Source organism: Equus quagga, chromosome 21 (assembly GCF_021613505.1).
Source record: "Equus quagga isolate Etosha38 chromosome 21, UCLA_HA_Equagga_1.0, whole genome shotgun sequence".
Classification (NCBI taxonomy): domain Eukaryota; kingdom Metazoa; phylum Chordata; class Mammalia; order Perissodactyla; family Equidae; genus Equus; species Equus quagga.
In genome coordinates this window covers 12,851,864-12,874,237 of record NC_060287.1, presented here as the reverse complement: position 1 = coordinate 12,874,237, position 22,374 = coordinate 12,851,864, and the positions used below count along the sequence as shown (strand labels likewise).

At 35.8% G+C, this 22,374-nt stretch overlaps 1 protein-coding gene across 1 annotated transcript in view; it reads left to right on the top strand.

Moving 5' to 3' along the window:
- The window catches only part of LIPI (lipase I), a 79,492-nt gene that overhangs the window by 30,405 nt on the left and 26,713 nt on the right, over positions 1-22,374 (top strand). The window contains exons 5-7 of the mRNA XM_046648331.1: positions 12,762-12,851; positions 13,816-13,983; positions 15,637-15,738. Coding sequence (XP_046504287.1) covers positions 12,762-12,851; positions 13,816-13,983; positions 15,637-15,738 — 360 coding nt within the window. The remainder of the gene's footprint in view (positions 1-12,761; positions 12,852-13,815; positions 13,984-15,636; positions 15,739-22,374) is intronic.

Below are 22,374 nucleotides of genomic sequence, written 5' to 3'. Positions count from 1 at the left end.
CAGTTGTGTGTGTGAAAGAAGCTATGTGGCATTCCAAAACTGTGGATTAGATAATTGGGACAAACATTCTTGTTGGGCTATCAGGGAAAAATTACTAGAGCAATATCCAGAAGATAGAAAAATTCCAGGGAGGTTAACTGGTATTTTGGAGTCACTTTTCTCATGGAAGGTTCCCTGATGCAGAGAGTTTGGGAAGCGCTTTTGAAATTCTCATATGGGTCTTGTAAAACATCTCATACTCTTGTTTGGGACCCCAGAGGACCGCACTATAGGAGAAAGGGTAAACCTGAAATAAACCAGCCTTTTTATGGTCTGTAACCAAGCTTCTAGTACTCTGAAGTGGTCCAGAAAAATCTCATTTGTTGAGTTTCATTTAAGGAAATCCTGGATTTTGGACCTGCTAGATGCCTGACAAAAGCAAATAATAGTGCTCTCTGTAGGAAAACCACATCATCTTTGGTCTCAAATTATTTTTACAAACAAATTTAAAAATAAACGTCCAGCATCCAAATAAAGGTAACCAGGCACACTTGAAGGAAGACAGCATGCATGAGAACTCATAGAAAAAATAGCCAGTAGAAACAGACTCCTAGGGCTCCAGCTATTGGAATTATTATACACTGGCTATAAAAATATGCTTATTATTTTCAAAGAGATAAAAGATAAGACTACCAATATCAACGGAGAATGAGTAAGTATAAATATGACCTATTATATTTGATAAAAAGTAATAAAAGTTGTTAACCTAAAAATGTAAAAATATTTGACATTTATTGAATGGGTTTAACAGAAAATTTGAATCAGGTAAAGAGAGAGTGAGTGAACTGGAAAATAGGTAAGAAGTCTATTTCTAGAATGAAGCAAAAGGATACAAAAGAATGGACAATACAGACAGGTGAGAGGTACATAGGATACATAATGAGAAGGTCAATCATGTTTCATTAGAATCCCAGAATAAAAGGAGAGAAAAATAACAGAAGCAATATTTAAAGATAATATCTCAGAATTTGACAAAATTGAGGAAATAGAATTAATCCAAAAATTCAAAATGCCCAATTACTTCCAATCTGAGTTAGTAAAGAGACTCCCATTGAGATGTGAAAGTAAAAGTTGCAGAAAAGACCATTGTCAAAGCATACAGTTTAAAATTAGGTGAATCAAAATGATCAAACTTACAACTAATTTCTCAACAGAAACAATGGAAGCCAGGAAATAATAAAATGATATTTTCAATATGATGAAAGAAAATAACTGCCAACCTAGTATCCCAATCTGTTTCAGGAAAAAAAATGGAATAAATATATTTTGTTTCAGACAAATCTACATTGAGAGAAATTGTCATAACAGAAGGAAAATTATCCTTAGATGGTGATATTCAGGAAGGAAGAACAATGACAAATGGTAAAATATAGTTAAGTCTAAATGGATATTGATAGCATAAGACATGTTATAGGACTTAAAATATAGAGAGAATAAAAATACATTACAAAAACAGCATATTATTTGGGCTGTTAAGTGAAATTCAAGCATTCTTTGTCCCTTTAATTGTATGGAAAAAAAGTAAAAAAAAAAATAGTCAACATTTGGTGTTCATAAGTCAAAGCTTCATGTTGAGTCTCTCGGGTATCCAAAAAGAAGAGTAAAGGAGTATATAACTGCCAAGCCAATGGAGGACAAAAATGGGATAAATATATTTTTTTTAGTCCAAAAGAAAGCAAGAAAGGAGAGAAAGAAACACACAGAACAGGTGAAGCAAATAGAAGTAGACAGTAAGATGGTAAAATTAAACCCAACTATACCATTAAATGTAAATGGCCTAAGTGATCCAATTAAAATATTATGGTTGTCACACTTGGTTAAAAAGACAAAAATCCAATTATATATTATTTATTAAAGACATATATATAAAAGGAAGCAGAGTATTTGAACCTAGTAGAGGGTTAAACAATGAGATGCAAATATTATCTGCTAAAAGATGGTAAATCTATATTGACTTAGACAAAAACGGTTTTATCACAAAATTAGTAGAAATATGGAGAGATTTTAAAGTGATAAAACTTCCAACTCACCAGGAAGATATAACGATTATAGTTTGTGTGTACCTAATAACATGGCTTCAAAATACATAAAACAAAATTGACACTATCATATTACAAAAGAAAAATGAACAAGATAACTGCACCATCATGGTGGGATATATTAATTAGCAAAATTGATCTAATGGACATTTATAAAACATTACACCAAATAACTGTATTGTTTACATTCTTCTAAAGCATACATGGCTATTTTAAGAGAAATAAAGTATACACTGGGCCTTAAAAATATTCTTAAAAGTTTCAAAGAGAAGAAATCATAAAGAGTGATATTTTCTATTTTCAATACAATTTAAGCAAATAACAAAAAATATAACTTGGAAATCCATATATGGAAGTTAAGAAACACATTTTAAAATAACTAGTGGAGAAATAATAAATAAGAATGGAAATATAAAATATTTTGAATTCAACATTAAAATTACTACATATTTAAAATTTGTTGGAATCAGCAAAAGCCTGACTAGAAGTAAATATCCAATTTTTAGTACAGATATTTTACAATGCTGAAATTCAATAAGTATCTGTCTTGAGAAACTTAGAATTAAATATAAAATACACCCATAGATATGGAGAAAGAAGCTAATAATAAATATGCAAAAGAAATTAATGCAATAAAAAATATGAATTAGAAGTGATTAAAAAGGCAAAAATTTGCACTTTAGAAAAGATAAAATTAATTATTTTAAAATTTATGTTGTTTTTACCTTCTTTCATAAAATGAAAGAAACATGGAATGCTTGAACTTTATATCTCAGCCTCCAAATTAATAAGTTCTTGGAGAGGAAAGACAGAAAGGACAAGAAAAGAAGACACAATGAAAAAGGAGATAGTGTGATAGATACTACAGGTATTAAAATGATCATAATAGGATATAATGAACAATATTATGTGAATAAATATGAAAATGTATGGGGATATGGTATGATATACAAAATAGAAAAATTCTTATGAGAAAGCAAAAGCATTTACCAAACTGAAAAGTGAAGACAAAGAATCTGAATAGTTCTATAATTATTAATGAAATAGAAACTGTAATTTAAAGCTTTCCAACAAAGTTAATTCCAGACAATCTTTTCTTTTCTACCAAACAATTAAGGGAGAAATAAGACCACTTTCATACAAACACTTTCAGAAAATTAAAAAAACATAGGGAACTGTTTGCAACCTTTTAAAAAAGCCATCATAAACTTAATGTCAAAACTTGAGAGACATTACAGAAAAGAAAATTTGCTGGACATTCTCTATTCTAATCATGGATGTCATATCTATGATAGAATTTGGAAGACTTTCTTTTTGAGATTGGATACTGGACAAAGATGCCTACTACTAACATTGTGAGGCAGCATTTTACTGAATGTCTTAGTAGAGTAAGGAGAGAAAAGTAATAAAAGCTGTAAGAAGATGAAATCTCATTTTCAGATGGTATATTAGCATACAGAGATAATTCAAAGGAATCTCCAGATAATTCACCAGAATTCACAGGTGAATTTTGCAGGGTTGTTGGATGTAAGTTATATAGACAAAATTCAATTCTTTCTAATAACCAACAATAAATTTAGTTAGCAAATAAAATTGTATAATTATACCATTTTTAGTAACAATATGTAAAATACCTAGGAATAACTCTAACAAAATTTTGCAAGAGCTCTACGCAGAAAACCACAAAACATTGTAGAATATAATCAAAGCATACCTAAATAAAAAGGAAGTAAACCACACATATGAACATATTGTATGCATGTGAATTCTTTGCAAGTTGACTTAGAGATTCAGTGCAATCTTTGTTAAAAGCCCTTTTTTTTAATAGCTTCACTAGCTAATTATAAAATTAATATGGAAATGAGAAGGGCCAAGAATTGCTAAATCACTCTTAAAGAAGAAAAAAGTACAAAGACATGTTTTTCCAGATACCGAGTCTTATAAAATGATAGTAATTAAGACAGTGTGGTATTCACGTGAAGGCAGACAAAAAAGCCAGTAAAACAAAATACGAGTCATGAAACTAATGAGATTTATGATAATTTTGGTAGTGCTGGACAGTGTGAAAATGATTCTCTGTTCAATAAGTGGTTCTGTGTTAGTCAATTGAATGCTCAAAATAAAAGTTCTCTAACTCACATAAAACACAAAAATTCTTTCGTTAAGGTGTGTATAAATGTGAAAGGAAAAACAATAAATATATTTTGAGCTGTTATTTTTAAAATCTTCATAATATAGCGTAATACATTTTTCCAAAGTGTGCACAAAACCCCTAACCCAAATCAAAAGATTAAAATGTCTGATTATATTAAAATTGAGAACTTCATTAAAGAACACTTTAAGAACGCTAACGGCAAGGTAAGAAAAGCAAGAAGAGATAACGAACCACCATACATCAATAGTAAAGAGAAATACAACTTAGTTTAAAAAAAAATCAAGGCTTGAACAGACATTTTACAAGGAAAAACTCCAAATAGACAAAAAATGTGAAAAGTTCTAAAAATCTTGGGTAAGCAGAAAAATGTAAATGAAGACGCTAATGAAATACCACACGCCTACCAGAATGACTAACGTTAAAAAGGCTGACAATGTCATTTATTGGAGAAGAGGGAGAAGGACAGAAATACTCATATGTTGTTGGTGAGGGTGTAAGCTGGTACAACTTCTTTGGAGAACTATTCAGCATTACTTAGTAAAACTGAAGAAATTATATTCTATAACACAGCAATTCCACTCCTAAGTATATAGCCAATAGATATGCCTTCACAAATGCATTAATTTTTGTTCAAGAATGTTCATATATTAGCACATATTAGCCCCAAATTTGAAATAACATATGTCCCCCAGAGAAGAATGGATAAATAAGTTGTGGTATTTTTGTTTAATGAAATACTATATAGCAATGAATGATTACAAATGAATGACTGCATTTACGTTTGACAATGTGGTTTAATATCACAAATAGACCAATAATTGAAAGAAGCCAGACACAAAAGCATACATGAAATATGAGTCAATTTATATATATTTCCAAAATATGTAAATAGAAACTATAATGTTTTGGGAGGCATTCTTAAATGGTAAAGAATGCAAAAAAAAAAAAAAGGTTTTATTAAAAGAAAGGATGATTATTATTCTTAGAGGAATGAGAGAAGATGGTGATTGGCAAGGGCACACTGGGGGCCTCTAGGTGCTATTTCTTGGTTTCTTTTTTTATTTTAATTTTTTTTTATTAAGGTTATGAAAGTTAACATCCTTGTGAAATTACAGTTGTACATCATTATTAGTCATGTTGTAGGTACACCACTTCACCCCTAGTGCCCTTCCCCCACCCCCCTTTCCCCTGGCAACCACCGATCAGTTCTCTTTGTCCATATGTTAACTACCACCTATGAGTGGAGTCATACAGAGTTCGTCTTTCTCTGTCTGGCTTATTTCACTCAACATAATACTCTCAAGGTCTATCCATGTTGTGAATGGGACGACTTTGTCCTTTTTTATGGCTGAGTAGTATTCCATTGTATATATATACCACATCTTTATCCAATCATCAGTTGCTGGGCACTTAGGTTGGTTCCATGACTTGGCTATTGTGAATAATGCTGCGATGAACATAGGGGTGCATGGTTCTTAGGATAGATACTCAGTAGTGGGATGGCTGGGCCATGAGGTATTTCTATTCTTAACTTTTTGAGGAATCTCCATACTGTTTTCCATAGTGGCTGCACCAGTTTGCATTCCCACCAACAGTGTATGAGGGTTCCCTTTTCACCACAGCCTCTCCAACATTTGTCACTCTTGGTTTTGGATATTTTTGCCATTCTAACAGGTGTAAGGTGATATCTTAGTGTAGTTTTGATTTGCATTTACCTGATGATTAGTGATGATGAGCATCTTTTCATGTGTCTATTGGCCATCTGTGTATCTTCTTTGGAGAAATGTCTGTTCATGTCCCCTGCCCATTTTGTAATTGGGTTATTTGATTTTTTATTGTTGAGCTGTGTGAGTTCTTTGTATATTATGGAGATTAACCCTTTGTCAGATAAATAACTTGTGAATATTTTTTCCCAAGTAGTGGGCTGTTTTTTTGTTTCAATCCTGTTTTTCCTTGCCTTGAAGAAGCTCTTCAGCCTGATGAAGTCCCATTTGTTTATTCTTTCTATTGTTTCCCTCATGTGAGGGGTTATGGTGTCCAAAAAGATTCTTTTGAAGCTGGTGTCAAAGAGTGTACTGCCGATATTCTCTTCTAGAAGACTTATTGTTTCAGGCCTAATCTTTAGGTCTTTGATCCATTTTGAGTTTATTTTAGTAAATGGTAAAAAATAATGGTCGATTTTCATTCTTTTACATGTGGCTGTCCAGTTTTCCCAGCACCATTTGTTGAAGAGACTTTCTTTCTTCCATTGTAGGCCCTCAGCTCCTTTGTCAAAGATTAGCTGTCCATAGATGTTTGGTTTTATTTCTGGGCTTTCAATTCTGTTCCATTGATCTGTGTATCTGTTTTTGTACCAGTACCATGCTGTTTTGATTACTGTAGCTTTGTAGTATGTTTTGAAGTCAGGGTTTGCGATGCCTCCAGCTTTGTTCTTCTTTCTCAGGATTGCTGTAGCAATTCGGGGTCTTTTGTTGCCCCATATGAATTTTAGGCTTCTTTGTTCAATTTCTGTAAAGAATGACATTGGAATTCTGATTGGGATAGCATTGAACCTGTAGATTGCTTTAGGTAGTATGGACATTTTAACTATGTTTATTCTTCCAATCCATGTGCATGGAATGTCTTTCCATCTCTTTATGTCGTCATCGATTTCTTTCAAGAAGGTCTTGTAGTTTTCATTGTATAGATCTTTCACTTCCTTGGTTAAATTTATCCCAAGGTATTTTATTCTTTTTGTTGCGATCGTGAATGGGATTGAGTTCTTGAGATCTTTTTCTGTTAGTTCATTGTTAGCATATAGAAATGTTACTGATTTATGTATGTTGATTTTATACCCTGCAACTTTGCTGTAGCTGTTGATTGTTTCTAATAGTTTTTCTAAGGATTCTTTGGGGTTTTCTATATATAAGATCATGTCGTCTGCAAACAGCAAGAGTTTTACTTCTTCGTTGCCTATTTGGATTCCTTTTATTTCTTTTTCCTGCCAAATTGCTCTGGCCAAAACCTCCAGTACTATGTTGAATAAGAGTGGTGAAAGTGGGCACCCTTGTCTTGTTCCTGGTCTGAGAGGGATGGGTTTCAGTTTGTGTCCGTTGAGTATGATGTTGGCTGTGGGTTTGTCATATATGGCCTTTATTATGTTGGGGTACTTTCCTTCTATACCTATTTTATTGAGGGTTTTTATCATAAATGGATGTTGGATCTTGTCGAATGCTTTCTCTGCATCTATTGAGATGATCATGTGGTTTTGTTTCTCATTTTGTTAATGCACTGAATCATGTTGATTGACTTGCGGATGTTGAACCATCCCTGTGTCCCTGGTATAAATCCCACTTGATCATGGTGTATAATCTTTTGGATATATTGCTGTATTCAGTTTGCCAAAATTTTGTTGAGGATTTTTGCATCTATGTTCATCAGTGATATTGGCCTGTAGTTTTCCTTCTTTGTGTTGTCTTTGTCATGTTTGGGGATCAGAGTGATGTTTGCTTCATAGAATGTATTTGGGAGTGCTCCAACTTCCTCTATTTTCTGGAACAGTTTGAGAAGGATAGGTATTAAATCTTCTTTGAATGTTTGGTAGAATTCTCCAGAGAAGCTGTCTGGCCCTGGACTCTTATTTTTGGGGAGGTTTTTGATTACTGTTTCTATTTCTTTACTTGTGATTGGTCTATTCAGATTCTCTGTTTCTTCCTGATTCAGTTTGGGTAGGTTGTATGAGTCTATCCATTTTTTCTAGGTTGTTCAATTTGTTGGCATATAGTTTTTCATAGTATTCTCTTATGATCCTTTGTATTTCTTTGGTATCTGTTGTGATTTCTCCTCTCTCGTTTCTAATTTTATTTATTTGACAGTTCTCTCTTTTTTGTTTAGTGGGTCTGGCTAAGGGTTTGTCGATTTTGTTATTTTTTTTGAAGAACCAACTCTTTGTTTCATTCATCCTTTCTACTGTCTTTTTTGTTTCAATATCATTTATTTTTGCTCTAATTTTTATTATTTCTCTCCTTCTGCTGACTTTGGGCTTTGTTTGTTCTTCTTTTTCTAATTCCATTAGGTGTTGTTTGAGGTTGCTTATGTAAGATTTTTCTTGCTTATTGAGGTGAGCCTGTATTGCAATGAATTTCCCTCTTAGGACTGCCTTTGCTGAGTCCCAAATAATTTGGTAGGGTGTGTTTTCATTTTCATTTGTCTCCAGATATATTTGTTTTCTTCTTTAATTCCTTCAATAATCCATTGTTTGTTCATTAGCATGTTGTTTAGTCTCCACATTTTTGGCCCTTTCCCAGCCCAATTCTTGTAGTTGATTTCTTGTTTCATAGCATTGTGATCAGAAAAGATGCTTAATATTATTTCAACCCTCTTGAACTTATTGATGCTTGCTTTGTTTCCCAAGATATGGTCTATCCTTGAGAATGTTCCACGTGCACTTGAGAAGAATGTGTAACCTGCTGTTTTTGGATGAAGTGTCCTATATATATCTATTAGGTCCATCTGACCTAATTTTCACTTAATTCTATAATTTCCTTGTTGATTTTTTGTTTGGATGATCTGTCCATTGGTGTTAATGGGGTGTTGAGATCCCCTACTATTATTGTATTGCTGTTGATGTCTCCTTTTAGTTTTGTTAATAGTTTCTTTATGAATTTTGGTGCTCCTGTGTTAGGTGCATATATATTTATAAGTGTTATGTCATCTTGGTGTAGAGTCACTTTTATCATTATATACTGCCCCCTTTGTCTTTCTTTATCTGTTTTGCTTTGAAGTCTACTTTGTCTGATATAAGTATGGCAACACCTGCTTTCTTTTGTTCATTATTAGCTTGGAGTATTGTCTTCCATCCCTTCACTTTGAGTCTGTGTTTATCTTTGGGGCTGAGGTGTGTTTCCTGGAGGCAGCATATTGTTGGATCTTGTTCTTTGATCCATCCTGCCACTCTGTGCCTTTTGATTGGAGAGTTCAATCCATTCACGTTGACAGTGATTATTGAAATGCGGGGGCCTACTGTTGCAATTTTATCACTTGTTTTCCGGTTCTTTTGCATTTTGTCCTGATGGAGAGCTGTTACTTTGTGTTATTGTCCTTCTGCTTATCTCCTTTGTTCTGGATTTTGTAACCCCTTTACTTTTTTTGATTTTTCAGGAATGAGTTTCTTCCTGAGCAATTCTTGCAGAGGAGGTTTTGTAGTGATGAACTCCCTTAACTTTTGTTTATCTGGGAAAGTTTTTATTTCTCCGTCGTATTTGAAGGATATTTTTGCTGGGTAGAGTATTCTTGGCTGCAGGTTTTTGTCCTTCAGAGTTTTGAATATTTCATTCCAATCTCTTCTAGCCTGTAAGGTCTCTCCTGAGAAATCTGCTGATAGCCTTATGGGGTTTCCTTTGTAAGTTATTTTCTTCTGCCTGGCTGCCCTTACTATTTTCTCTTTGTCGTTGACTTTTGCTAGTTTCACTACTATATGCCTTGGGGTTGGTCTTCTTGTGTTAATAAAGTTTGGAGATCTATTGGCTTCTGTCACATGAAGGTCCATCTCTCTTCCCAAGTTTGGAAAGTTCTTAGCTATTATTTCTTTGAACAGGCCTTCTGCCCCCTTCTCCTTCTCTTCTCCCTCTGGTATACCTATAATCCTTATGTTGCATCTCCTAATTGAGTTGGATAATTCTCGGAGAGTTTCTTCATTTCTTTTTAGTCTTAGTTCTCTCTCCTCCTCTGTCTCCAGCATTTCTATATTCCTATCCTCCAAATTGCTAATTCTGTCCTCCATATTATCAACCATACTGTTCAGAGAGTCCAGATTTTTCTTAATCTCTTCCATTGTCTTCTGCATCTCCAGTATTTCTAATTGGTTCTTCTTTATAGTGTCAAGCTCTTTTGTGACATAGCTCCTGAACTCATTGAGTTGTCTATCTGAATTCTCTTTTAACTCATTTAGCTTTTTAATAATGGCTCTTTTCTAATCATCGTCATTTAGGTTATAGATTTCATTGTCTTTGGGATTGTTTTCTGGGTGCTTATCATTTTTCTTCTGTTCTGGAGATTTAATATATTTTTTCATACTGCTTGATGGCGTGGATCTGTGCCTCTGCATAGAGATAGAGTTTAGTTGCTGCTTCCACTTGTTGCAACTGGTGTGGGGGGGGGGGGCAGCTGTTTAGACTGCACCAACCAGGAACCCTGTCAGCTGTTACTGACTGTACCTGGACCCCTCCTTGTAGTCACAGTGGTCCTGTGGGTCCCTCATCGGTTGTGGGGGCAATAGCAAGGGGGCCTCAGGCTGCTGGTGCCTACTGTTGCAGCCCACTTCGACGCGCTCCCTCCTTGTGTTCTGCAGCGGTGTTGTGGGCTTTCCCATCAGCCAGGAGCAGGATCACCTAAAATCGCTGATTTGTCCCTAACAGAGCCCACCAGATCACACTTGTCCACTATAGGTCCCAGCAGAGCCATGGGTATCTTCTGCAGTCTATCGTTAGCTCACCTAGCTGTACTGCTTTTGCCCCAGGGCCTTCCCGCCTTCCCATCGCCAGTCGGGACCTCTCCACTAGTGCTGTGCAGAGGCTTTCACTGAGGCTGCTGTAGGAACCTGGAGTTCCCCCCGGGCTATGTAGCCATTTCACCGGAGCTCTACTCTGCCCAACTTTACTCTCACAGGATCTCTGGGAGCCCCTTGCCTTGTCTGGGACATGGCCAGAGTCTATGGGCCCGGTGGTGGCTTGTAAGCTGCTGCCTTGTGGGGAATTCTGCTCTAGGGAGCTTCCTGGTGTTCCGAATGCTGTGCTGGGCCTCCCTGCCAATGGCGAGCAGAGGCCCTCTCTGCTGGGGGGGTGCGGGACCCTGGAGCGTGCCCCCAGGCTGCAGAGCTGGGTGTTGGAGCTCCACCCAGTCCCCAAGCGCGTCCACAGGAAGTCCGGGCACCCCTGAACCAACCCATGCGCTGGAGACCGTGAGCCCAGCAGCAGCTTACGGTCTGGTGCCATGCTGGGGAATCTGCTCACCGGGAGCTTCCCTTTGTCCTGGATTCTGGGCATGGCCTCCCTGCTAATGGTGAGCAGAGGCTTTCCCTGCTGGAGAGGTGCGGGACCCCGGAGCCTTCCCCTGCGCTGCAGAGCCAGGCACTGGAGCTCCGACTGTGTCCCCAAGCACCTCTACGGGAAGTCTGGGCGCCCCCTGCACTGACCCGTGCACCGGAGACCGTGAGCCCAGCCGCAGCTTGTGGTCTGGTGCTGTGCCGGACCTGCCAGGAGCTTCTCTTTGTTCTGGCTTCTGGGCAGGGCCTCCCTGCTAATGGCGAGCAGAGGCCTTCCCTGCCGGTGGGTGCGGGACCCTGGGGATTCCCCCTGGGCTTAGGTGTGATCACGGAGGTCTTGGGTAGGGCTGTTGTCACCTGTTTCCACCGTCGCTTCGCTGGTGAGTGCACACTCCCACCCTTGGTGTGTGGCGATGCTATGGGGGAGTCAGCTGGAAGAGAGCCTCCTGCAGGAACTAGGCTGTCCGGGGGTCGGGGGTCGAGGGTCGGAGAGTTTTCACCTATTTCCACCTCCTCCCTGGGGGAAGTCCATCCACCTTCCAATGTGTAGTAGCATGAAACTTTTAGGCATCTTGAGATGCTATCTGGGTATCCTTTGTTAATCGGTGAATGTCCAATTAGTTGTGGATTCGACAGGGGAGAGACAAAGAAGACCACTCTCTCCGTCATCTTGGTCCCGCCCCCTTTCTTGGTTTCTTGACATAGATGTGGTAGCTAAATGGCTATTTGCTTTATAATAATTAATCTTTAGCTTTATGTTATATGTTCTTTTCTGTATGTGTTATATTTTATAATAAAAAGAAATTAAAAAGCCACATCTGCTCTCCCCACCCTTCTTGAAACCAAGGGAATGAATGACTTAAGCAGAGCAACCCACTCTATCCCCTCCATCTGCGAGAAGGGAAATGACATGCCTGAATTAAGGGCTGCTTGTAAGTTAATAATAGTCTTTTGCTTCTCCCTAATGCCTGAGCAGTCCTGGTTTGATTCTACTTCAGTGGCAGGTTGGAGAAAATGGTGGCTCCAAATCTGGAACCCCTAGTCTTAGAACTCCATGTTGAGTTCACATATGAGGAAATTTTAAACATCTCCAAAATGATTGGACTTTTTTTTCATCATATCTAGGAGACTGTCCTTTCTTGTTGAAATTCCGCAAGCTAAATAGATGATGGAATGTAAAGAGAGATTGGTTAGCATACCCTCACCACTGTCACAATCAAATCACACACGTGCTTCTTTGGATTCTAGGGAGTTCTAAGGAAGTCATCTAAGTTGTCCTTTGTCTTTCATTATATGCTGACTCACCTCCGGCTTAACGCACGTGCCCAGTGTTATCATGCTCTGCCAACACCTCAGCAGCTGTTATCTTGTTCTGTTCCATATTAGAACTAAATCAAGTTGCTGCATCTTAATCCTTAATGTCTGACCCAAGTATTTATCTTTGTTATGCTAATCTACTGCTGATCTCTCTCAAGAGTTCATCACAGTTACTGTGCTTTTTTCTCAGGTTTAGGCATTAAAGAACCCTTGGGACATATAGATTTTTATCCAAATGGAGGAAAAAAACAACCTGGCTGTCCTAAATCAATTTTTTCAGGTATACCAATAGTATTTTTGAATTAATTTTACTTATGATTCAAAATGATGAAAGAAAAGCTATTTACTTTTTTCCCTCTTAATCTGTAGGCAAGATTTGGATTACCATTGCCCATGATTCAGGAGAGTTTATTGGTGAAAAATGGCTTAATTTGATCCTTCTCAGTTCATAAAGGTTACCAGTAGACATCATTTTAGGTCATGGATGAGACCTATCCATTATAGTTTCAACAGTTTTAGTTCACCATTTTAAACATTAAGAGAAAAGTTATAAGTCATTGAAGAAGCAAATATAGCTAAAGTGTTATATAACTCAAGTTCGGTTTCAGGATTTAATCTTTACCATCACTGTAGTACTGCACAAACACAGATTTATAAACTTCTGTGCTTGGTTGTTCTGTACATAAATAGATGAGCAACTACTCCAGGTGTGGAATTTGGCTCACTTCAGAGCCTTAGAGAGAAATGTTCTGAGGTCTGCAGTGGCAACAGGTCAAGTAACACATCACTGAAGGCCGCTGCAGACAGAGAAGTTTTGTCAAAGGGATAAAGATGTGAGAAGCTGGGAAAGGAAGGTTTTCACTTCACCTGTCATAGTCATCTCTGACACTGAGAAGAAATGTCAGGGGTCTGGGATTAGAAGGGAGAGATGTGTACACCAGTTATTGTGGGGTAGCACTATGTTTGTACAGCTTGTTAAATTATTGAAATCAAACATTTTGCTGTGTTAATTATTACTTTAGAAAAATTTCTTATAAATCTCACATAAAAGACATACTAAATTTTAGTTTTCAATAGTACCATTTGTTTAGTTGCTTGAGCTAAAACTCTGTATTGAAGTCAACACTTTAATATTCATAAAGTACACTGTATTGAGTAGAACTTAATCTTTAGGTTTTCTCTAATTTACTTGAACTTGGCTTAATACATCTATAATTCTTTTGCTTGATTTTTAACACTTAAAGGAATTGACTTCATTAAATGTGACCACCAGAGAGCAGTGTACTTGTTCATGGCCACTTTGGAAACAAACTGCAATTTTATTTCATTTCCTTGTAATTCATACAAAGATTACAAAACTGGGTCATGTGTGGATTGTGACAACTTTAAGACAAAATCGTGTCCTAGGCTAGGTAAGAGAGATTGTTATAATTATTATAATTCTTTGTGGAAAATGAGTAACATAATTGTGTTAGTGGTTCTGCTGGAAGCTTTCCTATTTACTTGTGAATGTATTAACATTTTATGGCAAAATTATCTGTGGAACAGCCAGAGAAAATAGTTCATTTCCTACTAAATATTTTTAAGGCATTTAGTGAGAGGAACTTGATCAACTTCCTTTCTCTGCTCAGTGTAGTGGGCAAATTTGGTCATCTCATGATGTTCCTTGTTCATGATATTCGAAAGGATCTCACTGTGTGTCATCCATCTGTATTTCCACTGAAAGAAGGAGACTTATGCATTCCTAGTGGCACTGAGGGCTTTTTAAAAAATAAGTCTTAAGAGCAAGTGAAGAAGTGTGAACCATAGTTAGCTATTAGCCAGTAGACATGACTCATACATGGTTTGCACCTCCTAAATTGATAAAGCTTGGCTAGAGCAGTTAAGTCTTGAAACTTCTGATAACTAAAACCTGCTGATGGGGAATTATGGAGAAAAAGAATCCACGTAAAATGGAATATTAGAGCTGGAAAGAATCTCAGAGGCAGAGGCTATTTGTTCAGGTTTTCCAAAGAGAAGACCAGACCCCCAGCATATCATGAGCATGTAAACATTTGATCAGTGTCATGACAGAATCTGCCAGAAATGTTTCCAAAGCTAAAGGCGCTCAGAGAAATAGGGAGCAGTTACAAAGGCTGAATGAAACAGCCTCCTGCAGTGTTCTTCAGCAGGAGGCTATTCTAGCACACCCAGAGAACTGCTAGGAGAGACATGCACTCTGCAGGCTTTGCCAGACTTATTTTCTCATGGACCCCTTCTGTCCACAAGGCATCTTGTGAGACTAGTTTTCTTCAGACCTCATGTTGGGAATTGCTTTTCTGGTCCCATTTCTTTTCCATATAAATGATAAAATTGTGGCCCAGTGTGAATATATGGGTTGATTAAGGGCACAAGTGAGCACGAGAGTGAAGTAGTTCAATATTCTTTCTACGATAATCAAATCTCAAATTTGGAGGTAGCAATGTAGGAACAGATGAATACATGAAGTGGGAAGCATTTATATATATAGGTGTGTGTGTGTATAATATGTATTCTATATGTACAAATAATGTATGTATCTGAAATATATATGTTATATGCACAATATATGGTATGTATAGATGCTATCTAGAATATATATATAGCATATACAGTGTACACACATGTGTAGCATATCTGTATGAATGTATATATAGGAGAATTGGAGGCTGTACTCATGGAGCTAAATTTTGTTTTCTCTAATCAGTTTATTCTGCTGAATTTATTAAAAACAGTTACAAGTAAAATTCTGAATTTATAATATAACAGTAAAAACTGCTACAAATGGACTGTAGCCATATTAAGCTCTGTTAAGAATTCCAAGGAGTGGATTTATTTGTGTCTTGAATTTAAGAGTCATTATTTTAATTAAAAATAAACAGAATGTGAAGTTCTTTGAAAAATGATTTTTAAGTTATAAAAATCCACAAATGACTATTATAATTTTATTGTAATACATTGGTCCTTTAGTTTGTTTAGTAATTTGAAAATTTTGTATACTATTTGATGGAAGTCCAATTTCTAACATTCTGTTTCTCAAATCTCAGGTTATCAAGCTGAGTTATGGAAAGATGTTTTAAAAGAAAAAACAGCTGGAAGATTTCAGACCTCTGTGTTCTTGGATACTACTGGCGCAAATCCATTCTGTAGTAAGTTGTTGATAGTTTTCCCAAATGATTTATTTTATATTCTTACTTATATTTTACCCAAAATGATCTTTTTGCTCACTCAAATTCCATCATGTCCTTTCAAAGAACTTTAAAATTTGTTAGAGCCAGTTGGACAAATTCAAGTAAGGACCTGATCCTTTAGATAAAATGAACATATGCTTTGGGTAATATTTTCCCAAAGAAACAATCAAAGTCGTTTGTTTTTTCCTGCAAATTTGTGTGATTTATCCTTCCCACCCTGAGAGTTATGTCAGTGTATGCCAGTTTACAGAGTTTAAGACATCTGTCTACACTATTAACACCTCTTTGGGAACTGAAACTAAACTACATAAATACAAAAATAGTGGGTAAATAATAATCCTCCTAACACGTTTACAGTCAGTTAGACAGAAGGAGAAAGTTTGAAGAACAAAAGATAATCTCATAGAAATGTATTAAATAATTAGATTTATGAAGAGTTATTAAAGAAAGCAAAATTATTCTGTTTAGAGGTGAAAAGCTGGAAGTGGTTTATAAATAAAAATAAATTCTTTTATATGAAGAATCTTGTGAAATTTTCAGCCACTGACCTTGACCTTGGTTACTGGGGGATAAATATTTAAAATAGATTCTCAGATTTAAAAATATTTTTGGATCAGTTATTGTTAATATCTTACAGTAACACTTGCTATCAATTTTAAGATATTATAATTCCTTAAATGTTGGTAATGTGTCCTATCATTCAGAATTGGGCCTATCCATTTTTTAAGTTAAAATTTTTATTGAGTCAAATTTAGGTTCACATGGAGATAGAAGAAATAATACAGAGAGATCCTGTGTAGACTTTATCCAGTTTTCCTCAATGGTAAAATTTCACAACACTATAGAATAATATAATGTGACTACCATGGTTTTGACTTTGATACAGTTCATCATTTTATTCAGATTTCCGCACACATTCGTATGTGTGTGTGGGGTGTGTGTGTGTGTGTGTATTTTTAGCTCTATACAATTCAGTCACACTTAGAGGGCTATATATCTACCACGACAATGAAAATATTGAACAATTCCACCATCACAATGATTCCCTTGTGGCACTTTTATAACCACATATATTCCCCTCCCATCCCCGGCGCAAATGAATACATTCCTAAAATGTCATTTTGAATATGTTGTATAAAGGGAATAGTTCAGCATGTGATCTTTTAATTGGCCTTTTTCCCCTCAGAATCATTCTCTGAAGCTTCACTCATGTTGTAGCATGTATCAGTAATGCATTCCTTTTTATTGCTGAGTAATATTCCATGGAATGCATGTACTACAGTTTGTTTAATTGTTCATTTATTGTAGGACATTGGGATTTTTTAGTTTTTGGCTGTTATGAATAAAGCTGCCATGAATATCTGTGTACAAGTTTTTGTATGAATATAAGTTTTCATTTCTCTCTTATAAAGGCCCAGGTATACAGTTGCTGACTCATAAGCTAATTGCACGTTTAGCTTTATAAGAAATTGATGAAGTGTTTTTCTGAGTGGCTGTTCCAGTTTACATTCCCCCCAGCAATGTATGAGTAATCCAGTTTCTCTGATTTCGTGCTAGCATTTGGTGCTGTCGTTATTTGTAAAATGTTGTCTATTTTGATAGGCACATAGTGATACCTTATTGCAGTTTTAATTTTTATTGCCCTGATGGCTGATAATACTGAATATCTTTTCTGTATATCCTCTTTGGTGAAAGGTGTGTTTGTTTTTTTGCCCATATGCAATTCAATTTTTTTTTTAACTGTTGAGTTTTGAGAGTTCTTTATATATTTTAGAGAGTGGTCCTTGTTGGATATTTGGTTTGCAAACATTTTCTCAGAGTCTGTAACTTAACTGTCTTTTCATCTTCTTCATATCTTCACTTTTGCAGAGCAAAAGTGTTTCCCTTTTTTTTCTTTTTGGTGAGGAAGGTTGTCCCTGGCTAACATCTGTGCCAATCTTCCTCTATTTTGTATATGGGATGCTGCCACAGCATGGCTTGATGAGCAGTGTGTAGATCTGTGATGAGGATCCAAACCTGTGAACCCCAGGCTACCAAAGTGGAGCACGTGAAGTTAACCACTATGCCACCAGGCCGGTCCCAAAAGTGTTTACTTTTGATGAGGTCTAATTGATCATTTTTTCTTATCATGTAACATGATTTTGCTGTCAAAGAACTCCTTGCTGAGCCCTAAGTTCTGACTATAGCTATGTAGGAAGCCTTATTATCAGATGGAGTGACTATTTCCTCCTTAATCTTCTTTGTCATGATTATTGTAAATATTCTAGGGTATGTGCTTTTCAATATAAATTTAAAATAAATTTGTCTATGTCTGCAAAAACTTGACTGAGACTTTCATAGAAATTGTGTTAAATCTATAGATCAATTTGGGATGAACTGATGTCTATAACATGTTGAGTCTTCTGCTTCATAAACATGTTATGTTACTCCATTTACTTTGATTCTTTGATTTCTTTCATCAGCATTTTAGAATTTTCAGCATACAGATGCTGTGCATCTTTTGTTACATGTATATTTAAGTATTTCTCTCTTTTTTGAGTGATGGTAAATGATGTTTTAAAATTTCTATATCCCCATGTTCATTGTTACCATACAGAAATGTGATTGATCTTCTGTATTGAACTTGCTTCCTGGGAGCTTGCTGAATTTATTTATTATTTCTTGGATTTTTTAAATAGATTTCTTGGAATTTTCTATGTAGCAATCATGTCAACTACAAATAGAGAAAATAGGGAAAATTTATTTCTTCCTTTCTAATCTGTATGCATTTTATTTCTTTTTCTTGACTTATTTCAGTGGCTATGTTGAATAAGAATTGTGAGAGTAGACATCTTGCCTTATTTCCAGTCTTAGAGGGAAAGCATTCAGTTTTTCACTATTAAGTAAGCTGTTATCTGTAGCTTTTCTGTAGATATTCTTTATAAAGTTGAAGACTTTCTGTTCTTCCTTTCTGTTCTTAATGCTGCGTTTTTCTCATAAGTGTGTGTTGGATTTTGTCAAATGCTTTTTTGCATCATTGATATGATCATATGATTTTCTTCTTTAATTTGTTGAAATATTGGATTACACTGGTTGATTCCAGAAGGTGTGCCAGGCTTGCATTCCTGTAATAAATCCAACCTAGTCATAGTGTACAAATGCACAAATTTTATACATTGTTGGATTTGGTTTGTTAATATTTTGTTGAGTACTTTGTGTCTAAGTTCATGAGAGATGATTTGTCCATAGTTTTCTTTTTCATGCTGTCTTCATCCAGTTTTGTCATAGGAGTAATGTTGTCTTCATACAAGGGCAACACTAGTTCCTAAAAAGAGTTGGCAAGTGTTCCCTCCTCCATTATTTTCTGGAATATATTGTGAAATTTGGTGTTAATTCTCATTTAAATGTTTTGTAGAATTTTTCAGTGCATTCATTTGGGCCTCAAGATTTCTTTTTGGGGAGCTTTTTAGTTATGAATTTAACTTCTTCAGTGGTTATAGGGTAACTCAAATTGTCAATTACACGTTGGTTGAGTTTTTGTAGTGTGTGGTTTTCAAAGAATTGGTCGATTTCTTCTAAGGTGTCAAATTTATGAGCATAAAGTTGTTTGTACTGTTTCTTTATTACCTTTTTAATTACTACAGGATCTGTAGTAATATTTTCTATTTCATCACTAATAGTGGTTATTCATGTCTTCTTTTTATTTTTGTCTGTGTTGTAGAAGTTTATCAATTATAGTTATTTTTCAAGAACCAGCTTTTTGCTTAATTGATTTTCTATTGCTTTCCTGTATGAAGTTTCACTGATTTCTGCTCTGTTCCTTTTTACATCCTTCCTGCTGCTTTCTTTGGATTTACTTTGTTCTTCATTTTCTATTTCCTTGAGACAGGAAATTAGATTATTGGTTTGAGATATTTCTTCATTTGTAATGCTATGAATTTCTCTCTTAGCACTGCTTTAACTGTATCCCACATGTTATGATACATTGTATTTTCCTTTTCACTCGATTCTATGTATTTCTTTTTTGAGAATTCTTCTTTGGCCATGGGTTATTTATGAGCGTGTTGTTCAATTCCACAACTTTAGAGATTTTCCTGGTTTTTTTTGTTATTTATTTCTAATTTCGTGTTATTATGATTAGAGAACAAGCTCTGTATGATTTCAATTCTTTTAAACTTGTTGAGGTTTTTTATAGCCCAAGATATGGTCTGTTTGGATAAATGCTTCTTAGGCCTTTGAAATAAATGTGTATTGTGCTTTTGTTGATTAGAGCGTTCTATATATGTCAATAAGATTCTGTTGGTTGGTCTCCAACATCATCAATTCATTTCAGCATCAACTCGAAGTAAAAAATCTCATCTAAACTCATCAGATAAAAAGTTCTAAATTGTATCATTCAATTCTAAATCTTAATCAGAATTGACTGAGGCTCTAGATAGAATCCATCCTTGGGCACAATTTGCCTCGGTTTGGGAGCCTGTGAAAGTCAAGAATCAAGTTACCTGCTCCCAAAATGCAATGTTGAGACAGGCGTAGGATAACAGTTATAAACATTCCTCTTCAAAAGCAAGAAAATGAAAAGAAAACGGAGTCAATGGTCCCCAGCAATTTTACAGTCCATCGAGGCAAATTTCATTTGGTTTCAAGACATGGGAATAATCCTCTGTGGTTTATTCCCTCTGGGTTCTACCTCCTGGGTTCACAGTTCCATGTTCTAGGCTCTCAGAGTTCTTCTTCTTCTTTTTTATTATTATTTTGGTATGAATGCTGTCATATGCTTGCAGCTGCGTAGTTTTATCAGCTTGTTTCTTGCCTGTAGGATTTTAGGGGTCTCACAACCTTCTTTATTTTGTACGCTCTGCTCTGTTCCTTTCAGTCCAACCTGGCAGTATTTATGCTGCTGCAACATTCTCAAAAACCTTGTAGATCTCCATGTATGTCACAGAGTTTCATTCCATTAGATAAGAGCCTCCTCCAAATATAAAGAAAAAAGAAAAGTCTAGATAATCCTATCTCTATGTTTTTTCTCTGCTGAGATGGCTGAGGGAATCTATGGGTCACACACTTAATCTTTTCAAAGAGCCTTTTATGTTACTGAATATTCTTTTTGATCTTTCTAAAGCAAAAGGTTGTCCATCCACACTCTTAACATTTTCTTAAGAATATGATTTCCTGATGGTGAATCTCTTAGTTTTAGTATCTTTTATAAACTTGATAGGAAAGGATTTTTCAAATTGTCAGTGCAGGATTTGTTTTTAGCACTTTTATCTCAATTTTTGTCTTTCATCTCACATTTTACCATAAACACCAATAAGAAACAAGGCCACACCTTTGCATAGAAAGCCCTTCAGCTAAATGTCCAGTTTCTTCCTTTACACTTTCTGCTTTCCGCATAATTTCAGGGCATAATTCCACTAAGTTTTCTGTGACTATATAGCCTGAATTCTTTTTCTTTCAGTTTCCAATAACGTGCTCATTACTTCCTTCTGAGTCCTCACTAGCAGAGTAGTTAATATCTACATTCCCACTAACAATATGTTCAAAGTAACCTCGGCTTTTCTACTATGCTCCTCAAAATTCTTCCATATTTTGCTCATTGCCAATTTCAAAGCCACGTCCTCATTCTTCAATATTTGTTATAGCAGAATCCCACTCGTCATACCAAAATCTTTATTCATTTTCTATCACTACCATGACAAATTACACAACCTTAGTGGCTTAAAAGAGCACAAATCTATTATCCTACTGTTCTGTAGGTCAGAAATGTGACACAAGTGTCACTGTGCAAAAATCAAGGAGTCAGCAAGACGACATTCCTTTCTGGAAGCTCCAAGGGAGAATCTGTTTCCTTGACCTTTTGAACTTCAAGAGGCTGTCTGCATTCCTTGGGTTGTGGCCTCTTCTTCCACAATGCTGGGTTGAGTCTTCACATTGCATCTCTTAGACCTTTCTTCTGCATCACATCTCTTTTTCTGACTCTCTTCTGTCTTCTTCTGCTTTTAAGGTCTTGTGATTGCATTGAGTCTACTTGGATAATTCAAGATAATGTCCCTATTTTAAGGGCAGCTGATTTGCAACCTCAATTCCATTTGAGATCTTAATCATCCTTTGCCATATAAAGTAACATATTCACAGGCTCCAGAGATTAGGACGTGGAGATATTTGGGGAGGTCTACCACAATTACAATATGCATACGTGATTTTTCATAGTCTAGTGGTATCAACGTTTTACCACTTCAGGTGAAATGTGGGAACTTCACTTTTATTTAGGTTCCTTTACCTTTTCCACGTTTAAACATCATCTTGAGTATCAGATCATGTGATAATTTTTGCTTTAGTCATCAAATATGATTTATAAGATTCATGACGTAAAGGGTAATCTATTGTTTGTATCCGTATTTCTTCTCTTCCCATTGTTCCCTCTTGATTTCTGATTCTCCAAGATTATTTATTTCATCAATTCCTTTCCATTTGAAGAAATTCCTTCTTACAATATTTAGGAATGAGTCTGCTAATGTGAAATTCTTTTAGTTTTGCTTTGTCTGAGTTTCTTTATTTCTCCTTTATTCTCGAAGGATAGTTTGGCTGGGTAAAAGATTCGGAGTTGAGTTTATT